Below are 21,493 nucleotides of genomic sequence, written 5' to 3'. Positions count from 1 at the left end.
TTTGGCTGCATTTGAAACTCTTTTTTGCTTACAAAAAAATTATATTACTGTCAAATTCATGTCACATAATAAAAATACTGTAATAAATACAGTAGTTCACCATGTATTTGTTCATATTTTATTAAGGGATAATTCTGAAGCACACCATAAAATAATTCTAGCAATTAACACAGGGCTAGTAGTATATACAGCTGTATATACAGATACACACCCAGGTATCGGATCAGTACTCGGTATCGGAATCGGTATCGGGAAGAGAAAAAGGGTATCGGAACATCTCTAACTGAGAGCTGCTGGACTGCTGTGTGTGATTTCTCTCGGCTGATGGGATGTTGTTGTGATTGCAGGACGCTCCCTCGGTGTGTTTGGCAGGAGGTGTTCAGAGTGATGATGGAGGAGTCTCTGTTTGTGCTGATGTGGTCTCTGATTCCTCAGTTCTTCTGTAACTGTCTGTTCTACTACAATCTGTACATCTGCCCCTTCAACACTGCAGCGCTGGTCAAACGAACACTGCTGCAGACAGACACACAGCAGCGGAGGATCTGACACACACACTCACACACACACACACACACACACACACACACACAGCAGCGGAGGATCTGACACACACACTCACACACACACACACACACACACACAGCAACGGAGGATCTGACACACACACACACACACACACACAGCAGCGGAGGATCTGACACACACACACACACACACACACACAGCAGCGGAGGATCTGACACACACACACACACACACTCTCTCTCTCTCACACACACACACGCACACACACACACACAGTCTCTCTCACACACACGCACACACACACACACACACACTCTCTCTCTCTCACACACACACACACACACACACACACACACACACACACAGCAGCGGAGGATCTGACACTCACACACACACACACACACACACAGCAGCGGAGGATCTGACACACACACACACACACACACACACACACACAGCAGCGGAGGATCTGACACACACACTCTCTCTCTCTCACACACACACACGCACACACACACACACACTCTCTCTCACACACACACGCACACACACACACACACTCTCTCTCTCTCACACACACACACACACACACACACACACACACAGCAGCGGAGGATCTGACACACACACACACACTCTCTCTCTCTCACACACACACACGCACACACACACACACACTCTCTCTCTCTCACACACACACACACACACACACACACACACAGCAGCGGAGGATCTGACACACACACACACACACACACTCTCTCTCTCTCACACACACACACACTCTCACACACACACTATCAAGCTGGGACTGTACTTTCACAAGTACTCTACTGCTGTTGAATGATATTCAGGTTTATAGTATGGTCAGTTTCAGACATCTTTCACCATTATTGAATAAAACCGCTCTTATTCCTTGATCTCTTCAGTCACCTGTTTGGTGTTTGTTTCATGCTGTTTAAGAGAAATTCAGACAATTCTGTGCAATTTAAATCAGTAATGCAGTATTTATTTTTATATTATGATTTACATGACTTATAATCTGGGGCAAAATGGAAGAACATTTTTGAATAAAAAAAAGAGAAAGTTCTGGTGTTGTTGAGTGATGTTAATATAAGATCAGAAGTTTATTTTTTTTTGCTGACATGCTATTGAAGTGATCAGTTTATTAATTCTGTATAATAATAAAAATATATCATATATAAAACAGCAACAACCTTACAAGAAAACAGATTTGAACAGAGCTGTACATATTCATTTAAAGCTTATTTTAGTTACTTGCATTAAAAGATGAATAACTATTGTATATACTTGCTCCAATGTAATGCATTTGTAACACGGAGTCAGAGACATTCGGATCCATTTGCAATATTTTATTAAGAAAATGGTCAAACAGACAGAGATCCGAAAACAGCGTCAGGTATGTCGAGGGATAGCCAAAATCAAAAACGGAAACAAGCTGAGGTCGGGGCAGGCAGCAGAGAATCACAGTCGGCATAAATAATCCAAGATCAGACACGGAAGGAACAAACACAGGGAAAATGCTCGGTCAAAGTGTCAAACTAGGTTAAACAAGACTTCACAAAGACTGAGGCTACGTTCACACTGCGGGGCGTAATGCTCAATTCCGATTTTTTGAAAAAATGCGATTTTTTTGCAAGGCCGTTCACATTTCCAATTAAATGCGACCTTTTGTGATCTCCTGTGTGAACGTGAAATGACCCAGAAGTGACCCGCATGCGCAGAAGAGTACTCAACGGCCAACAACGTCACTAGAGCACATTCACTAAAACCAGAATGAATACTATATATTAGGGGTGTGCAAGGATAGTCAAAGCTAACGTTAAACATGGATGTCAACAACAGTGTAGTCAACAGTGGAGCTCTTTTTGCAATATTAAAGTTATTTTCCCAACGGAGCCAGCACAATAACAATCTTCTCGTTTTAAGAATAAATTTAAAAAGAAGGAGGAGAGCAAGGTTTTTGGCCATGCCGTTTTGTGGAGCAGTGTTAGCAATGTCGGTACAGAGAAACGTGTGGGTGCGGAGTCGCAGCCAGGAGTGGTGGGATACTGATGTGAGTGGCTTCACTAATACACAATTCATCAGTAACTTTCGAATGACCAGATCCACCTTCGATTATGTTTGTCAGCGCCTTCGATTAACTCTGTCACGGGAAGAGACATGTCTGTGGCGGCCCATAACAGTGCAGAAAAGCATTGGAGTTGGAGTGTATTGGCTAGCAACAGGTGCGTGCTATCGTACGATAGCTAACTTGTCCGCATCGTCCGCCATGGTTGTTGTTTATCTTCTTGTTCTCGCCTACTTCAACGCAGAATTATGACGTTTGTAGCGTATCAATGACGTACGGGTCGGATACATGTGGCCTGGCCGTTCAGACGGAGGTCGCATTTCAAAAGATCGGATACGTATCGGATTCAGGACCACATACTCAAGTGGCCTGGGTCACATTTGAAAAGATTGGATCTGTGTCGTTCAGACTGTCATGAAAAGATCAGATACAGGTCGCATAGGGGCAAAAAAATCGGAATTGGGTCGTTTCAGCCTGTGGTGTGAACGTAGCCAAATGCAATAGTCCTGAGTGGAGTGCCCTCTGCTGGAGTTCATGGGCACTGCTGATGATGATCGTGACAGCATTAACCTTTAGTCAGCCTAGAGCTTCATAAATATTAGATTTATATTTACTGCTGCAGCTAAATGTACAGTAAAATATATACAGTGAAATGTAACACATAGGATACTATATAACATCTGAAATATATATTGTGTTGTGCAATATATAGATAGAGCAAAAATAATAATATCTGAGCACTAAATGAGCATATTAGATCACATGAATACATTTCTCTTTAAAACATTTTTTTACAATAGTGTTGCATGTGTCAAATTCAAAAATACCTTTTTTCCCCTTCAAATGGTGCACATTCTCAGTGTAATCATTTAATTTGTGTGTGGAGTATGAGTTTATGAGATTTGAAAATCATTGCATTGTCCACAGTGTTTGAGTATTTATTGATATGAAATATAACACGTCTGTGTGTGTGTGTGTGTGTGTGTGTGTGTGTGTGTGTGTGTGTGTGTGTCACTCGTGTGAAGAGTGTGGTGGCGTCTCAAGAGGCTCCTCTGGTGGATCTGTTCCTGGGTCAGTTAGAGGAAGTGGATGGTCTGCTGGAGGAAGCGGGTGTGTCTCTGGTGTTCTACTACGCCCCCTGGTGTGCTCACTGCCTCGCTGCACGACAGCACGTCCAGCAGGTGGCGGATTTAGAGAAAGAAGGAAAAGAGAAACTGTTTAGAGCTATGACAAAGTAATTAGTACAAGAAATATTAAGATACTTTTAGTAACTACTAATACCACATTGAGGAAAAACTAATTGTCATATTTAAAACCTTTGCTAAAGGGATAGTTCACCCAAAAATGAAAATTACAAACCTGGAACAACTGAAGGGTGAGTAAATGATTACAGAATTTTCATTTTTTGCTGAACTATCCTTTAAGTAAAAGTATAATCTTGCATACTCTAATGTACTTAAAGGGTTAGTTCACCCAAAAATCATAATTATGTCATTACTAACTCACCCTCATGTCGTTCCAATCCCATGAGACCTCCGTTTATCTTCAGAACACAGTTTAAGATATTTTAGATGTAGTCCGAGAGCTCTCAGTCCCTCCATTGAAGCTGTGTGTAAGGTATACTGTCCATGTCCAGAAAGGTCAGAAAAACCTCATCAAAGTAGTCCATGTGACATCAGAGGGTCAGTTAGAATATTTTGAAGCATCGAAAATACATTTTGGTCCAAAAATAGCAAAAACTACGACTTTATTCAGCATTGTCTTCTCTTCCGTGTCTGTTGTGAGAGAGTTCAAAACAAAGCAGTTTGTGATATCCGGTTCGTGAATGAATCATTCGATGTAACCGGATCTTCTTGAACCAGTTCACCAAATCGAACTGAATCGTTTTAAACTGTTCGCGTCTCCAATACACATTAATCCACAAATGACTTAAGCGGTTAACTTTTTTAATGTGGCTGACACTCCCTCTGAGTTAAAACAAACCAATATCCCGGAGTAATTCATTTACTCAAGAGAGAACTGAAGATGAACACCGAGCCGAGCCAGATAATGACTCGTTCTCGAGTCAAGAACCGTTTCTGTCAGACGTGTCCGATTCGAGAATCGAGGAGCTGATGATACTGCACATGTGTGATTCAGTGTGAAGCAGACCGACACACAGAGCGTCTGAACCGAACTGATTCTTTTGGTGATTGATTCTGAACTGATTCTGTGCTAGTGTTATGAGCGCGGGTAAACCGAAGGCTTGAATCAAGGGCAATCATCGCCAGTGACGTCATTATGTCGAGCGCAAAAGAACCGGTGAACCGTTTTCTTCAACCGGTTTATTGAATCAAACTGTCCGAAAGAACTACTGGTGATCCGAAAACAGATGCAACCGGTTCTTCACTCGTCTGTCTGTTGTTCGTTATCTGTTTTTGATTGTTTGCTGCCTGCCCTGATCATTTTATGTTTGTGGATTACTCTTTTGCCTCTGGCTTCGATACAATTGTTTGCTGTTTCTGGACCCTGCCTGTTTGACCACACTCTCTTTGAATAAAACCTGCATTTGGATTCCCAACTCCATTGTCTCCTCCCTCATTACATATGTGATAGGTGTAAAACTCCAGACAAAAGCTACCAAATTCCTTCATTTAGGCTCTTTTTATGATTATTGAAAGGTAAATATCTTTAACATAAACTTAAAAGGTTTGTTAGTTTTAAGCAAATGCGAATTAAAGACACAGAGGCTATATTTGAAAAATAAGACATTTTATTTATAAAAATGACATTTTATTTAAATTTAAAGGGGTCATATGAAGCAATTTCTATTTTTCCTTTTCTTCAGTGTGTTATGTATCTATTTATGCATGTATAAGATCTCTAGACTTACAAAGCTCAAAGTCTCCCACAAAAGGATTTATTCTATCTAAAAGAGAAGGCTGATCCAGACTGGACTAAAACGCCTCATTCGAACACATTCCAAATCTCTTCATCACGAATGTGGAAATATTTGCATAATGCCTCCCAAATGTTCATGCAAAGAAAGAAGGCGTGGTTTCAGGAATCACAGAAGTATAGATGCAGTCATGTCAGGGAGATGCTGTATGTTTCTGTGTCAAAGCAAAAGCACTTTATTTGGCCTTCTCAAAGTAGATGCAATGAGGAATCAGTAGTTAAGATTTATTTACAACAGAACAGCACAACCCAGAATCTGTGCAACGCTTTTGATGGACAACGGTTTTGCAAACCTAGGAGAGTACCCTACAAGGCTGGCTGTACAAAGGCTATTTCTAAAAACAAATGGGTAAATTCTGACTTTGCTATGACAATCTGAAGCTTTTCTGAATCAGCTACTGTAAGTATATTTTCTTAATAGTTTAAGTATTTGCTATTTATTGACTGTTCAAATGTGGAGTTTTGTGCTGTGTAGAGTATCACGCTTTATGAGAGAAAGAGAGACAGGGTCACATCACAGTTAAATCAGCTTCCTTTCCAGATTGGATTCTTTCCAGATGAAGCACTCTTTAACAGACATCTTAGACATTAAAGGTTCTAAAACTTATGTTGTTTCCTTCATGCTGGGAACTCAACCCTTAAAATACAAAGGCATCTTACTAAGTTTAGTGAAGTTGTGGCCTAATGGTTAGAGAGTCGGAATCGCAATCAAAAGGTTGTGAGTTCGAGTCTTGGGCCGGCAGGAATTGTGGGTGGGGGGAGTGCATGTACAGTTCTCTCTCCACCTTCAATACCACGACTTAGGTGCCCTTGAGCAAGGCATCGAACCCCCAACTGCTCCCCGGGCGCTGCTCTGGATCTGTGTGTGTGCACTTCGGATGGTTTAAAAGCAGAGCACGAATCCCGAGTATGTCACGTCACTCACTCACTTAAGTTTAGGATTAGGGCTATAAATGTGTGTTATGATAAAGACATAAGCTTTGATCAGTCATGGTGGTTTCAGGCTGCTGTTGTTCTCCTATTCTCTATAACAACCTGGGAAACAGACAGAACACATAGGACACAATTATAAATAAGAATTTATGATAAATATACAATCTGACAAATGCTGTCAAAAAATATACTTTATGAATTATACTCCCTGAGTTTTTCATTACAGTAAGGAGCTTTACCTTTCCAGTTCTGGGTTTCTGTTAATTAAAGATGAAGCATGTTTAGTCAAACATCTCAGACAACAACAGGGTAAATAATGCACATTTTGTATTTGAAACAACTTTTTCTTTTTCTTCTTAAATTAGTTTAACTGTTTGTATGTGATCTTCAACAATATTTTGGCACTTACTTCTAAAAGTTAGTACGGAGGCGAATACTGTTGCTCCTATTAAGCTCTTTCTTTCTTTTGATTATTTTGAATAAAACACAAATAAGAAAATAAGTATAATAAGTATCATAACCAAATCACTATACTGTAATTTTTTTCACTGTATAAAAATACTCCTAAAACACGAGTAATGTTGATTCAACATGAAATTTAATTTTATTACATTAAAGATAACTGACATTACGGTGTTTTAGTTTGAAAAAAGAGCAGCCAGACTGCATGCTTTACAGTCAAAGGAAATAAATAGATATATGCAGTTACATGTCTAATAATAACTTACATAACAAGAGCAACAATGAGTGCCACAAAGGTTATTGCTAGCAGAACACCGAGAGCAATCTCCAGAGCTTCCAGAACTGTCCTCCACTTTGATTTCCAGACCAGGACCAAAAACATTCACCAGCTCCGATGTTAAAACTTTGTGCTCACTGTGCACTTTCCTGTGGGAGTGAACATATATATCAGTGGTGGCTGGCTGGAAATGGTCTAGGTTCGGCTGTGCCACATCCAACTATTTCAGCAAACATCCCAGTATGATTAAATGCTAAACGGTGAAAGTGAAAGAAAAGTTAACAGAAGAAAAATAAATACTTGAATCTGAGAGGCTTGAAACATATTTAAAAAACAAATCTGAACAAGATTGAAAAAATATCTAATCAAGCTCTGGATTATTCTGCAGATAATTCTCACAATACTTTATTTTCAGCAAACTTTTTTAAAGGTAAATTAAAAATTCTTTTTAATTTCATAATTCACAATGTATACAGTGCAACAGCAAAAACTATGAGGAAAAAATAAATGTTACATTTAGTTTAGAGCTTTATAACCAAACCACACCGAGATGTGATCATTTTTACCTTCATTACAATCATCATTCATCAAAACTTTACCGATGAGATACTGGTCTGCTTTATTCAGACCCTACAGAGTAGTCCTAATAGCATTATATTTATAGATATTGTGATATTATCTTGCACTTGTCACAAAATTCACATACCTTGCTTGTTTCCATTGACAAGCTTGGTTGTTAAACCAATAGACTCATGAGCATTTAAAGTTAAAATGGAAATTAATGTACTCAGATTCATTTTAGAACTGAAGAATATTATAATTGATTTCCATCCAAAGTCCTGCCCACAAGGCTATCGTCTGCAACTATCATAAGTGTATTTATTATAATTATGTTTTTTGTTAACTTACATATATTGAAGATTAGAAAAAGAAGCTGATCTAAATCTAAATACATTGACTCAAGTTGACAGCTTACTCTTTGACCTCCGTGGCTGGGATCACAGCACCACTGGAGTCCATGGCGAAGAAACTGACGAAAGTCTTGGCTGTAGTTTCTCTGAAAATGGTGCGCATCTCAATCCCATCCTCAGCTCTCACACTGAGGATTTTCACAGTCCAGCCTAAAGCTTTTCCCATGGAACTGAGAAAAAACCACACTATCAGATGGTGAACAGAACACATAACCATAAGAGGAGGCAGAAAGAGGTACCAATGAAACATTCAGTTTGATTTGTAAACCAGGGGAAAAATCATTTAAAACACTCAAAACAATGTTTTGTTCATGATTGATCCTGTTCTTTAATCTGATGCCCTGATTTAACAGCTCACTATAGAAGAGAGGCTTTCTGTAAATAATGGCATTAAGACAAAACAAATTGCGTGACTTGAACACATAGCCCAGAAGTTAAATGGACTACTTTTTATTCTGCTTTTTTGTGGGTCATTTTATGGCAAAGAAGTGCATGAACCTTTTCTTTTTGTCTTCAAGTCAAAACACAGAACCTCACAGGTTTGGAATACCATGGTGGTGAGTAAAATAATTCATTTTTACAGTTATTTTAGACTACTTATCCTTTAAACATGTTTTACATGTTTTTACAGTGCTTCAGTGAGATTACTCACTCCTCCACCTCTGGGATCTTCTTCTCCACTATGTAGACAGGCTGGTTTAGGGAGATGATGGTGACGCTGTAATGATGTACACTGTTTTATTCTGATCTGCAGGCGACAAACACAAGAACTCAATCTTCGCAATGACTGGTCTTCATTCCTGCTCCATTCTAAATCAAAATGGCTTTCATGCTCTTTTCACGCTGTTTTGAGTAGTATTCTGACACAGCCTTGTAAAAGCTTTCTCTTTTGATCTGTTCCTGCTCACCTGTACTGATGTAGTCATGGACAGTCCATGTTTATCCGTGGCTTTAGCCTGAAAGTTGAACAGACCGTCTGTAACACTCGATGCATCCAGTACGTAGATCTGACCAGTGCTTTCCTCCACATCCAGCAGAGATGTGGACTCCAGCAGTGAATACTGCAATTCTGAGCTCTCGCCCACATCAGGGTCTGATGCCTGAAAGACAAACCACATTGCAACAAAAAAACAAACAAATAAATCATGAAATCAGTTGTGATTAGTAATTCTAGTCCATTGAAAGCCCTGAAATATACAGCTGTGATCTTGGTCATGTATTTTTATTTGGTAAGTAATGGTGTTTTGGGGGGAAACATTGCAGACACCAACATTTAATATGCCAAGAGAAAATAGTATGTCAGCTCAGTTTGAAAAATAGCAGCACTCCTTTTCTTAATCATTCGTATCCATAGCACAGGATGAGTTACATGATGAAATGTATTTAAGGGTCTGAATAAATCACTCTCCCTAGACATGAGCAAAAGTAACAGAACAAAAGCACAAGCCACCACAGAGGTTCACTTACCTGGATCTTCACTATAGGGAATTTGTATGGAGAGATACTGAAAATTTCTGCTTTATATATTTCATCGTCAAAAACAGGAGCCTCATTCACGTTTTCAACCTGAACTCTGACCTGAAGATTAAGTGAAAAAAAGTCAAATGCTTCTAAGAAGAAATCTTTGACTTTGACATGCTTGAAGAGAAATAAACACATTCTATGCAAGGATGTGAACGCAAACACTTTTAGCTATAGAAGCTTGTCTCATTGTTTCTCAAATGTTTCAGAATGCAAATGCAATGCAAGTACTCGTTGCATTCCCAGTGTAGGTAACTTGTGTAGGTCAATTACTGCCAATGTTAAACAGTCCTCAAGTTTTAATCTGATTTAATGATTTGTTATGACTACAATAACTCAGAACAATGTGTTTGTGTAATTGTGTAGTCTGTTTCTGGTCTTATTTGTAGTAAGAGGAGTACCGTTGTCTCTGCTGTGTTTGGAGGAGTTCTGGAGTCTACGGCCTCTACTGTGAGGATGTACCACTCCTCTTCCTCCCTGTCCAGAGCTCTGAGAGCTTTTATGGTTCCTTCACCATCCACAGAGAAGACATCCTCATGTGACTTCATATTATAGCTGACTGTTACCAGTGGACTCCCTGTCAATGCCTTGACTCTGCCTACTGTTGAGGACTCAGGTTCGTTCTCATTGATTATGAAGTTGTAGGAGGTCCTCTGAAAAGCCATACTCTCGTTGACAGAGGAAATTTGAAAGTAGATCAAGACTGCAGCTACAGAGAGAAAACAAGGTGTTGGTTTTGACATGTTGGTTCTGTTGAGCCCAGTTCATTTTCACAAGCACACCAAGTCACATAAGTAACACGACATGCACTCACAGATGAAAAAAAATCATGACTGATTATAAAAGTATTTATTATGGAGCTAAAATAGTCTCAAAATTAGGGCTGGGCAATATATCGAACGATATGATCATGCGCATCTAATCAATAAAGCTGCTTCCGTGATCACCGCTAAAATCGCCATCACCTGCTTATAATTGGAGTGGCATTTAATAGACAGCAGAGGTGGGACTTTCAAGTCACAAGCAAGTCTTCAAGTCATATCCAAGTCCTCAAAGGGTTAAAGTTAATAAGATAATTAAGTGACTAATTAAATGATGATTGTGCATTAGTGATGAACTTCTGCTGTTAACAATCAACATCACTGAAGTAAAGCGAAACACAAGAACTACAACTGAATTTAGCCACAGCCTTCAACTGAAAAAAAAAAAACACTATGCCACCATAATTGTGGTCAGGGTTTGCTTTAGGTAGTGTCTTGACCCTTTTACTAATTCAAAGCAATTTGGTTCAAAACAATTTCAATATTGTTTTCGCAACAAACATGTATGCATTGCTGAATCAAACCTTGAAGTAACAGATGATCTTATGCTTTTTCTGCTTATAACTCATGTTGACTTGGACATCGTGAGATAGTCTTCTTTGGATTGTTGACTGACATTCAGCTTTTACCAGAGTTGGGACTTTCAAGTCACAAGCAAGTCTTCAAGTCATATCCCAAGTCCTCAAAGGGTTAAAGTTAATGAGATAATTAAGTGATGATTGTGCATTAATGATGAACACCTGCTGTTCTTGAGAATTACAGAGGATCAGATGTTGATGTTTTATTGGTTAAAGTGATGCAACCATAATGGAGATCAGTGTTTGCTTTAGTGGGGCTCTTGACCCTTGACTGTCATGTTAGATCTCTTTATGTTGCATTGCATGAGGTGCTGTAAAGCAGAGAGAAGAAATTAATCTGTTTGTGATAGGTGGTCAGATTACAATCAAATTAACATTAGCTCTATTAAGTTTGGCATAATCAACCCAGTAAAACTACACTATGGAAAAAAAAATTAAGTGAATTTTAAATCTACTAAGTGCATACAAAATTTGAAAAACTATACTCTGCAGACACACACAGACATCAAGAACCAGCATATGACTCTCAACAGTGGTGACAATCAACAAAATGTTGCATGCTGGGTAAAACCTTAGTAAAAACTCCCGTCATGCACTGCAGTATGAAAAATTGTCACCACTGTTGAGGATCGTGTGATAAGTGTGTTTGTCTAAAAACCTGAACTGATTGTCTCCTTTTGTGTCTTTCAACATTGAAGCATTGTGATTTTTTTTTACTTCAGTTCAGTAATAGCTGAGTGTCAGTCTACTATCCAAAGATAAACACAATTTCATGATGTTCAGTCATCATGAGTTATAAGCAGAAAAAGCATAAGGTCAATCTGTTACTGCAAGGTTCGACTCAGCAATGCATACATGTTTGTTGCGAAAACAATATTGCAATTGTTTTGAATCAAATTGGTTTGAATTAGTAAAAGGGTCAAGACACTACTTAAAGCAAACCCTGACCACAATTATGGTGGCATAGTGTTTTTTTTTTCTTTTACTTTTTTTTCATTTGAAGGCTGTGGCTAAATTCAGTTGTAGTTCTTGTGTTTCTCTTTACTTCAGTGATGTTGATTGTTAACAGCAGATGTTCATCACTAATGCACAATCATCATTTAATTAGACACTTAATTATCTCTTTAGCTTTAACCCTTAGAAGACTTGAATATGACTTGAAGACTTGCTTGTGACTTGAAAGTCCCAGCTCTGATAGACAGAGCCGTAGATCGCTGACAAGCCACGCCATATCGCGTTCATTATCGAAGGCGATTCATCTGCGATAATGAACGCGATATGGCGTGGCTTGTCAGCGATCTACGGCTCTGTCTATTAAATGCCACTCCAGTTATAAGCAGGTGATGGAGATTTTAGCGGTGATCACGGAAGCAGCTTTACTGATTAGATGCGCATGATCATATCGTTCGATATATCGCCCAGCCCTACTCAAAATAAATTAATTTGCTAAATATGTTTAGGTAATTCACAATCACAAAGAAAGTTTATATATTTAAAAGTCTCAGAATAAACACATACAAACTGATAGTGATCCACACAAACAACAATGATTTGCAATTGAAAGTGAACAATCAATTTATACACATAGAAACATTCAGAAATGTGCAAAAATACCGTTGTGTTTTTATTTTCTTTGCAGTGTAAATTTGGTTGTGCATTTGCAGATCATATTTTGTGAATATGAATTATGCTATGAATTTGTGAATTGCTTTAATTTTGCATTGCATTCATTTTGAGACTATTGTAGCCCCATATGTTATTTTCAATCATGTAAAATAGCCCCGAGTTTTAACTTATAAAGGTTTCGTGCTGGCATTAACACATTAGCACTCTGTTTTTGCTTCTTTCTTTACATTTTTACAGTATGGGACACACTACTAAGGACGATCAACAACTTGCACAAACCTTCCTCAGACTGTGCTGGTGCTCCATGATCTGTCGCTACAGCAGTCAGTGTTAGCTGTATATCTTCTGTGACCTCGCTAAGGTCAGAGGTCAAAATGATGTCTCCTGTTTCAGCATCCAACACGACCATGGAAGAGTCTTCAGAGAAACTACAGAAAATCAACATTTATGTTTCAGGTTCATGTTTTTTGCCAGCTTTTAAAGAATCTTTTAATGGAAGGTCTTGATTGTGAAACTAGAGCTGCACCTGTAGCTAATGACGGCGTTGGGTCCGGCGTCTTTATCTGTGGCAGAGACTGTCAGCAGCACCTCTCCAACCCTTGCGTCTTTAACCAGAAGGCTTCTGCTGTAGGAGTCCGAGCTGAAGACTGGAGCATTGTCATTGACGTCTGTGATACTGACCCTCACTGTGGTGATGTTCTACAGAAGATATAAACAAGCAACGGTTTTGAAGTACAGACCAAATTTGCTACTATCTCTTTTAATGTGAGAATTAACAGTAATGTCCTATGAAGACTTCTGAATAACAGTAAGAAATCTAGTAAAGAGTGCAGATGCTTCTTTTTTGTTTCTTGTGTCATTAAATCCCAAATTCAAATCAAATATAATCCTTAGGACTAAAAGAAGTATGCAGGTTTGCTGAAGGTTTTCTTCTTTTGCTATGCAAGCAATGCCTTAAATGTAGCACAACTTATTAATTAATTCCCTAGTTTACGGTAAATTGTGACCACGAACAAATTTGCACAGTTTGGCCAAGATTTACCTAAAAACTAGGAAATTACTAAATCGTGGGAATGAATTCTTAATTTCTGACCACGAAATGGAAATGAATACTGTACATTTAGCTGTGGTATTGCACTGTCCATGGCAACAATGAGCACATCATACACGCTCTGTGTCTCCCGATCCAGCTCATCCATAGCTAGCAGAGTCCCATCCTACAAGTGAAGGAAATTAACATTATTTTTTTACAAAGTAAATAAGATCTGAGCATATAAAAATCTGGTATCAAGAGCATCAGTGACAGCTCTCGTAAGTCCACTCACCGCTCTGAAGCTGAATAGTTCAATGTGTGAGTAAACAGTGATGGCGACACGTCCGTTTTCTCCAGAGTCAGAGTCTGTGGCTGATATCATGCACACCTCTCCAGGTGATGAGGGCATGTACACACCTTCCTGAATCTCTATGCGCTCTGGGAGAGGAAGGAATTGTGGGTGGTTGTCGTTGATGTCCAGAACAGTGATGATGACCCTAGCTGTGGAGATTAAGCCATCATCAGGCTGATCTACAGCTATTACCTGAAGAACACAATGCAAGCATCCCATTTAGAATGAACAGTCATCCTGAACATGTTGGGTTCAAGAGATGAATATGATAGTTTTGAACCTCAATGTTGTAACTGCGTCTAGTTTCTGTGTCCAAGGTGGCATCGCTCATAAGTGATATTACTCCTTGACTGTTAATAACGAAGGTATCACTGTCCATGACAAAGTGACCTTTAGAGAACCCACCCTGATTGGAAAGAAGATAAGAAAAAGTAAGTTCATAAAACAGATAGTTCCGCTGCTTGATTCTGATTGGCTGAGTCACGTTCAAAGCTGTTGTAAACATACACCTTTGTTTACGTCTGTGTGTTGCCCGGCAACCACTTTGTTGCAAACACAAATGTTTCTGAGGAGCTACATTACTTGGTGGAAGATAACCATTTTTATTAATACCAATACACATTATTTGCTCTGTTTTATTCTGTGAAACCTTACTATGTATATGGAATAACCATATTCCAAAAAGTCGTACCTAACAATGCCCCCTAGCTGTTATAAATACACTGTAAATTCACTTGGAAGGTTATCTAGTCAAACAAGACTTGCAAGTTCACAGTGTTAAAGCTAAAGTCCTGGGCTGCATTTCCCAAAAGCATCGTAAACTTAAGTACATCATAGACCCATTTAAAAGCAGGTTTTCAGGAACAGTACCAGGTCTGGATCAGTGACTCTGATCTGAAGCACAAGCTGGTCCTTTGGCGAGTTCTCCAGAATAGACACTGTGTACTCATCCTGGTCAAATTTTGGCGGGTTGTCATTCACATCCTCAATGGTAACTGATACCATTACGCTAGCCGTCTTACTGGCATCATCCTGCTGAGCTGCCTGTTTTTAAAGGGAAAATATGAATAATAAAAAAATAATAATAAAAACTTCAGCTTAATGGTTTCCATTAATGTTTTGAGAAACTGAAACCTGTATGTAAACAGTAATCTGGTCAGATTTCTCTCGGTCTAGTGCTGATGTCACAGAGATGACCCCACTGTCTCCATCAATCTCAAAATTGCTCTGATATTAATTTGGAAGAACTGAAACAGAAATGTGGATATGTTGTTATGATCAGAAACCTGACTCAGAAAATGAGGAAATGTCTTCATTCAAATAGAAATATATTATTAGGGATGTAAAGTACTATGATTATGCATGAGTATTGTTTAGTATAATTTTCACACCCCTCAAATATAATCAGATTTAAAATCCCACATTTATCAAGAAAGTATATTTAGAAACAGGTGGTTTAGATCAGAACGCATGTCATGTATGTGTGGTGTGTTGTAATTCTGTTAACACTACCTGCTGTTATGCTGTAAACTACAGGCTCGTTGATGCCCGAGTCGCCATCTTGAGCTTTTATGGCCTCAGGAGTGACGCCTGACAAAGGTCCTGTCTGTGCATGGACAGAAAACACCATGGTTTTATTTGTGTGGTCAGACAAGTGTTCAAAGCACTGATCTTGTCCTCTGACGTCAGGTACCTGATTTTCCTCAATGGATGCTTTATAGAGACTGTGATCAAAATAAGGGTTTATGTTGTCGAAATCTTCAACAGTTATCGTAACCGTTGCAGTGTCACTGTATCCTCCTACATTCTGCAAAGAAACAGTGATGTGTTACTACTTTAAAATTATAGTTCACATGAAAGTAAATATTTGGACATTTATTCTCCATCTTCTTTCACTGTATGGAAAAAAAAAGCAGCTTGGACATTCTGCTAAGCATCTAATCCTGAGTGAGTATATGATTTCTGCTTGAGCTATTCTTTTACTGTAAAGAACAGATGAGTAAATCTAAGCAGTGACATGGATGTCAGAGTTTTATCTTTACTCTAGCTTCCACAGTGAAGATGTACTGTTGAACACTGTTGTAGTTCAGCTGTTGTTTCATCCTGATGTTACCATCACCTATCACTTCAAAGTCATCTGGCACTGGAGGCTGTTAATACAGTGGAAGTCATCAATTAAGACACAAACTCAGCTTACTCAATAATTAACTTTTCCCTGGCTCTGCATGCATTGAACTGTTACTATGAAATAAAATAGGTACAATAAAATATTTTAATTGGCTGACAGCCCTATATTATAAATATAACTTTGGAGAAATTACAGTTAGCGCCCAGTAATACAGTTTTGTGGAAGCCTGCATGTTGTAATAGTAATATATCACAGGATTCAATGCACAAGACTCACAAGTATAGAATACATAATTCTGCTGTTTTCTGGAGAGGCGTCTTTATCTTCAGCCGTCACCTTGAGCACAACTGATCCCACAACTGTCATCTGCAGCAAAAGACACGGTTTAGTGTGCGATGTGAGGTGTCTCTGTGACCGAACACACTACAGCTGTATAAAGACCTGGCATTACACACACCTCTGACACTGTGACGCTGTATGATTTACTCTGGAAGATCGGAGGGTTGTCATTGACATCCAGAACCTCTAATGTCCGGGTATTTCTCTTCTAAAACACACAATGAGGCCTTTATCAGCTCAATAATATTCATATCATAATGGATTTGATTGTATAATGCTTACTGAATGGTTTAATGATGGTATTGTGTAAATAAACTTACCTCTGTGTTTGAGCAGGTAACTGAATAATACAGATTCCCTCCTGACTAAAAGAAATAAAACATACTGTAAATGGCACTTATTGTCTTTATGACAGAGTATGACTATATGAAATATATGACTATGTAAGTATGATAGGTAATTTTACAGATAGGCTTATATACTTTATCTAACAAATATAATAGAGGAGTAAACCTGCTTTAGTTCTTCAGCGTCCAGTTGTTTTCTGGTCCGTACAATCGCGGCTGAGTCTCCGACCGTGTAAATCAGCTCCAGAAACGTCACACCGTTGGGATAAATATATGTGTCCAGCACCGGACGGTCATCAGGCCTGATATTAGTGATAATCTCTACATCTCCTGTAGGCCAAGTCAAATACACATTTATATACATACTCTTAATACAGGATCTAAAACACATATACTGGATATACGCTATTGATCTTGCATTACTACTCTTGTAATACACCTCTCAGAAGCAAAGGTGCTTTAAATGGTATTAACAATTGTAATAAAACATAGTTATAATCACATATTAGTAATATTATCGAATGAATTAATATCTTATTAGTGAAATTGTCGTTATGCTGAGGACTTCTTCATATTCAGGTAAAGGTATAGGCTGATCTCACCTTCATATTCCTCCTGGACGCTCCCTACAAAGGCATTAGTTCCAGTTGTACAGTTTATCTTTGAGAAACCTTAAACAGTAACAAGTAATAGGTTAGGACTTAACGAACAGCTAAAGGACTGAATCCAGTAGTACACACTGCATTAAATCACACACTGTGTTGAGAAACAAGACAAATGATAGTGAAATGGCTCTCAGATCATCTCTTTACATCTCTTATTTCTTGCCAAAGCAGTAAATCAGAGAATGCAAAGTGAAAGTAAGCTATGTTACTGATTTTTTGTGTACACTTAATAGCTTCAACACTAAATCCTGACAAGCATTTTACTTCGTTTTATATCTCTTTTCAAATTCTAGATCCTGATAGATCATAACATTTATTTTTTGATAAACAAGACTCAAGACTCATGTCAGTGATGTTTCAGCTATGCCTCACATCCAAACTTCAGCAGGTTATAACAAAAAAACTGACTTACCAATATTACTCCATACACTCTGGACATGCAGACAAGCTACAACGAGTGAAAGAGACAATAAGGCCATCTTTTCCATACTTCATTGTCAACAATACGGTCTGAAGGAAGACAACGACTATTCCTTGAATAATTCACACCCTGCACTGCTACAGTAACTAGATGAGGTTATTGTAAAACCTATTATTTTATGTTGCTAAGGCCCTCACAGATACTACCTTATCACTGCTTAAGTTCTCAGAACCAACCATATATTTATTACACCAACATCACACAACATATCAAAGGTTACACACATGTATAAAATGCATGAAGGAGATTATATCTTATCTTTGTCCCGTTGTATTGGAGGCAAACTTGCAATCCCTTGGCTTGAGCACTTGTCTACTTACAGTACATGATGTATTTCATGTGTTTGACTTGTGTTGATCTGGGCTTGAAGACTACAAGTGTGTCTTGAACTTCTCATTACCTGTTGGGACACACTTACAGAAAGAGCTTCATTTTAATTTTCAATACATTGCAGTTTAAAATAACTTGTGTACTTCCTGTTGTGTGCATGCCCTCTCAAGTGCTCAAGACCACAAGCCCTAGGTCAACTAATGAAGACAGCAAATAAACACATTGCACCAGGAACACGATTATTAAACTTGAAGGGAAACGTTACGGTCTTGATTATTTTATATAATTAAAGATTTCAGATTAAAACATCAGTGTTACACCAACAAACAGACTTGTGCTGGATTTGAATGATTTAGCACATGACTGTGGTGGAGGCACGACATGCAGCTTGTTGAGAAGTGTGCACTTATTTTTATTGCATGTATAACATGTTCACCTGGCATAAAAGTACAAATGTATGAAAATAGTCATATGTTTTACAGTTTTTAGAGAACACTAGTGAGATCACTTCAAAACATTGTTACAAAAACCTGCTTTCGGGAAGCAGAAAATATTTTGCTAGTCAATGTCTGTTACAGTATACAACACAAATAGAGTGGTGCAGATATAGAAAAATTCAGAAATCAACTTTTTTTTCAATTGCTACACAGCAAAAACATCTGAGTGAAATTAACTCTGCTGGGAGTACATGTGAGACCACACTCAAGAGTGTGAAAGTGTTAAATTAACACTGAAGCATTGTTAAAGTTAATGAGATAATTAAGTGATTAATTGAGGGATGATTGACCATTATTGACTAGACCTGATGTTAACATGCAGAATCAACAAAGACGAAAAACACTATTTTAATGCTGTCACCATTATAGTGGTCAGTGTTTGCTTGAGTTGGGCTCTTCACCCCTAAAATGACAACGTCAGATTTTAATTGGCTGTTATAACTGAGTTATAAAACTGATGGACAAGCAAAGTCTATTGTTATTCCTGAACTATTGAGTTAAAGTTACATTGTTGATTATTGCAGCCGTATGTTTCTTCAACAAAGTATTTCTAGCATTTTAAATACAATCTGAGGAGAGTCTTTCAGTTATACATGCAAACATCAAGAATCAACCTGTCAATCTCAACAATGGTGAAAATCCAAAAAGCATGTTGCAGTGCATTCTGGGTGCCACCTATCAAAATTCATCCATGGCTCCCATGATGCATTGCGGCATGAATAAATTATTAGCTGAATTGTTTCAGTAATTTCCTTTATTCTTACTATTCTATTTTTGTTTTCTAATGTTTAGAGTTCTTCTGTTTTTCGGTATATGCTGTTTGTCACCGTTGTTGTGATTCCTACACTACTTTTTGATGTATGTGTGTGCCTAAAGCAAGCTTTTCTTATGATCAGAACCACTTTCAAGAAATCATTTTAATTAGCGGATACTGTACAATCACAGGGTTGTTATAATCAATGAGGTCAATCAAATCTGTTTATGCTTTAATTGAGTTTGGTGATTCAGGTCAAATGCCCATGTTTTGATTTTTTTTCTTGTCTGTTTGTTACAATTCAGTTGTAACAGCCAAACCAAATCTGACTTTAAAAAAGTAAGGCTCAAGAACCCAACTAAAGCAAACACTGACCACTATAATGGTGACATAAAAATAGTGATTTTCGTCTTTGTTGATTCTTCATGTTAACATCAGGTCTCATCAATAATGGTCAATCATCATTTAATTAATCACTTAATTATCTCGTTAACTTTAACAATGCTTCAGTGTTAATTTAACACTCCTATTTTAACATTTTCACACTCTTGAGTGTGGTCTCACATGTACTCCCAGCAGAGTTCATTTCACTCAGAAAGCATTTTTAAACTCTGAACACAGCAACACACCTACATCACACAATTAGCCAAATAGTTAATTTTCTAGCCAAAACCACACTTTGTTAAATAAATACAAACTCTACATTTCAAAATACTGAATGCCTTTTTCTACATATACTGTACTAACTCAAAACTCAGCAAAACCTATCCAACAGAAAGATATAGTCAATCATAGCACAGTCAAAATACTACTGATGGCTTTACAAAAACATGTCATGTTTCAGTTCTACCGGCATATAATAAAACAATATAAAAATCCCTAGTTTTGTAATTTAGCCTTCAGTTTACCTTCAACTAAATGTTTTAGTGTTGAATGTGTTCATTCTTGGCAACATACTGTCTAAACCTGACTGTATAGAATGTACAGTAGAACAAAACAGGGTCCTCTATGCAGAAATTCAACAGGAACTGATTGAAATTGTTCTCCAGTGGGTGTGTGCTGGATGTGGATAGATGCCAGTGATCAACAAAAATTCCAAGATACTGTACATGGCCTTTGGTTACTATGTAAGCTTGTTTCTGTCACAGAATAAAAAATAAATACAGTAATGTGACCTTTTTATGTCACAATTCTGACTTCTGTTATTGGAATTGCGGTTTATATCATGTAATTCAGACTAGAAAAAAGTCAGAATTGTGAGATAAAATTCACAATTACCCTTTATGTTCCCTGGCAGAAATAACTTTCATATAATTCCACATCTGTAAGAGGGAAAGCACATAATTCTAATTCCTCTCCCATACCCTTTCTTCTTTCTTTTTCTGATCCAACTACTCCTCTCCCTCCTACAACTATTCCTCTTCATCTCCCAGACATTATTTCTCTCTCTCTCTCTAATTCTGTGTTGTTCTGCATCCTCAATACCATTTTTTTTACTCTGTGTTGATGTGATGGAAAGAAGTATGGTATTCAGGCTATCATGTGTTCCCGGGAAATCAAACCCCCAACCTTGCGCTTGATAGCTCAGTGCTCTACCACTTGAGCTACAGGAACACTAATTGTATTAAAATTTACTTGTTGTGTACTTCCAATCTTAAAAGTATACTTTTTTTTAAAAGTGCATTTGCAGATAATATCATATAATTTAAATCACACTTTAATCACAATCAAAACTTAACATACTTAAGTGCGCTTTATAAAAATGCACTTTATGAGAATGTCTAATTAAGTATTACTTAAACATACATTTTACATAATTATTAT

At 37.9% G+C, this 21,493-nt stretch overlaps 2 protein-coding genes and 2 long non-coding RNA genes across 7 annotated transcripts in view; 1 reads left to right on the top strand and 3 right to left on the bottom strand.

Moving 5' to 3' along the window:
* LOC132144205 (bifunctional apoptosis regulator-like) overlaps positions 1-682 on the top strand; it is a 28,700-nt gene extending 28,018 nt beyond the window's left edge. For all 4 annotated transcript variants that reach the window (XM_059554985.1, XM_059554984.1, XM_059554982.1 and 1 more), the window contains one exon: positions 348-682. In XM_059554985.1, coding sequence (XP_059410968.1) covers positions 348-546 — 199 coding nt within the window. In that variant the 3' untranslated portion in view covers positions 547-682. The remainder of the gene's footprint in view (positions 1-347) is intronic.
* A 5,789-nt stretch (positions 683-6,471) lies between these two features.
* LOC132144230 (uncharacterized) lies at positions 6,472-6,961 on the bottom strand. Its single transcript, XR_009434340.1, has 3 exons — positions 6,897-6,961; positions 6,727-6,744; positions 6,472-6,589 (listed from the first exon to the last, which is right to left on the bottom strand). It is a non-coding gene; the product is annotated as an uncharacterized LOC132144230 (long non-coding RNA).
* Positions 6,962-7,272: 311 nt separating this feature from the next.
* LOC132144231 (uncharacterized) lies at positions 7,273-8,942 on the bottom strand. Its single transcript, XR_009434341.1, has 3 exons — positions 8,850-8,942; positions 8,203-8,367; positions 7,273-7,375 (listed from the first exon to the last, which is right to left on the bottom strand). It is a non-coding gene; the product is annotated as an uncharacterized LOC132144231 (long non-coding RNA).
* Positions 8,943-9,024: 82 nt separating this feature from the next.
* On the bottom strand, positions 9,025-16,962 carry LOC132144337 (protocadherin gamma-A4-like). Its single transcript, XM_059555114.1, has 15 exons — positions 16,916-16,962; positions 16,714-16,803; positions 16,533-16,622; positions 16,171-16,278; positions 15,822-15,935; positions 15,641-15,734; positions 14,999-15,375; positions 14,409-14,534; positions 14,069-14,320; positions 13,862-13,960; positions 13,270-13,442; positions 13,023-13,171; positions 10,120-10,427; positions 9,665-9,775; positions 9,025-9,297 (listed from the first exon to the last, which is right to left on the bottom strand). Exons 7-15 carry the CDS (start codon positions 15,131-15,133, stop codon positions 9,025-9,027), a joined length of 1,626 nt encoding a protein of 541 aa, XP_059411097.1. The 5' UTR covers positions 15,134-15,375; positions 15,641-15,734; positions 15,822-15,935; positions 16,171-16,278; positions 16,533-16,622; positions 16,714-16,803; positions 16,916-16,962.
* Positions 16,963-21,493: the final 4,531 nt, after the last annotated feature.

This window comes from Carassius carassius, chromosome 7 (genome assembly GCF_963082965.1).
Source record: "Carassius carassius chromosome 7, fCarCar2.1, whole genome shotgun sequence".
Classification (NCBI taxonomy): Eukaryota; Metazoa; Chordata; class Actinopteri; order Cypriniformes; family Cyprinidae; genus Carassius; species Carassius carassius.
The sequence above is the reverse complement of the archived record's forward strand: the minus strand, read 5'-3'. Positions and strand labels throughout refer to the sequence as shown.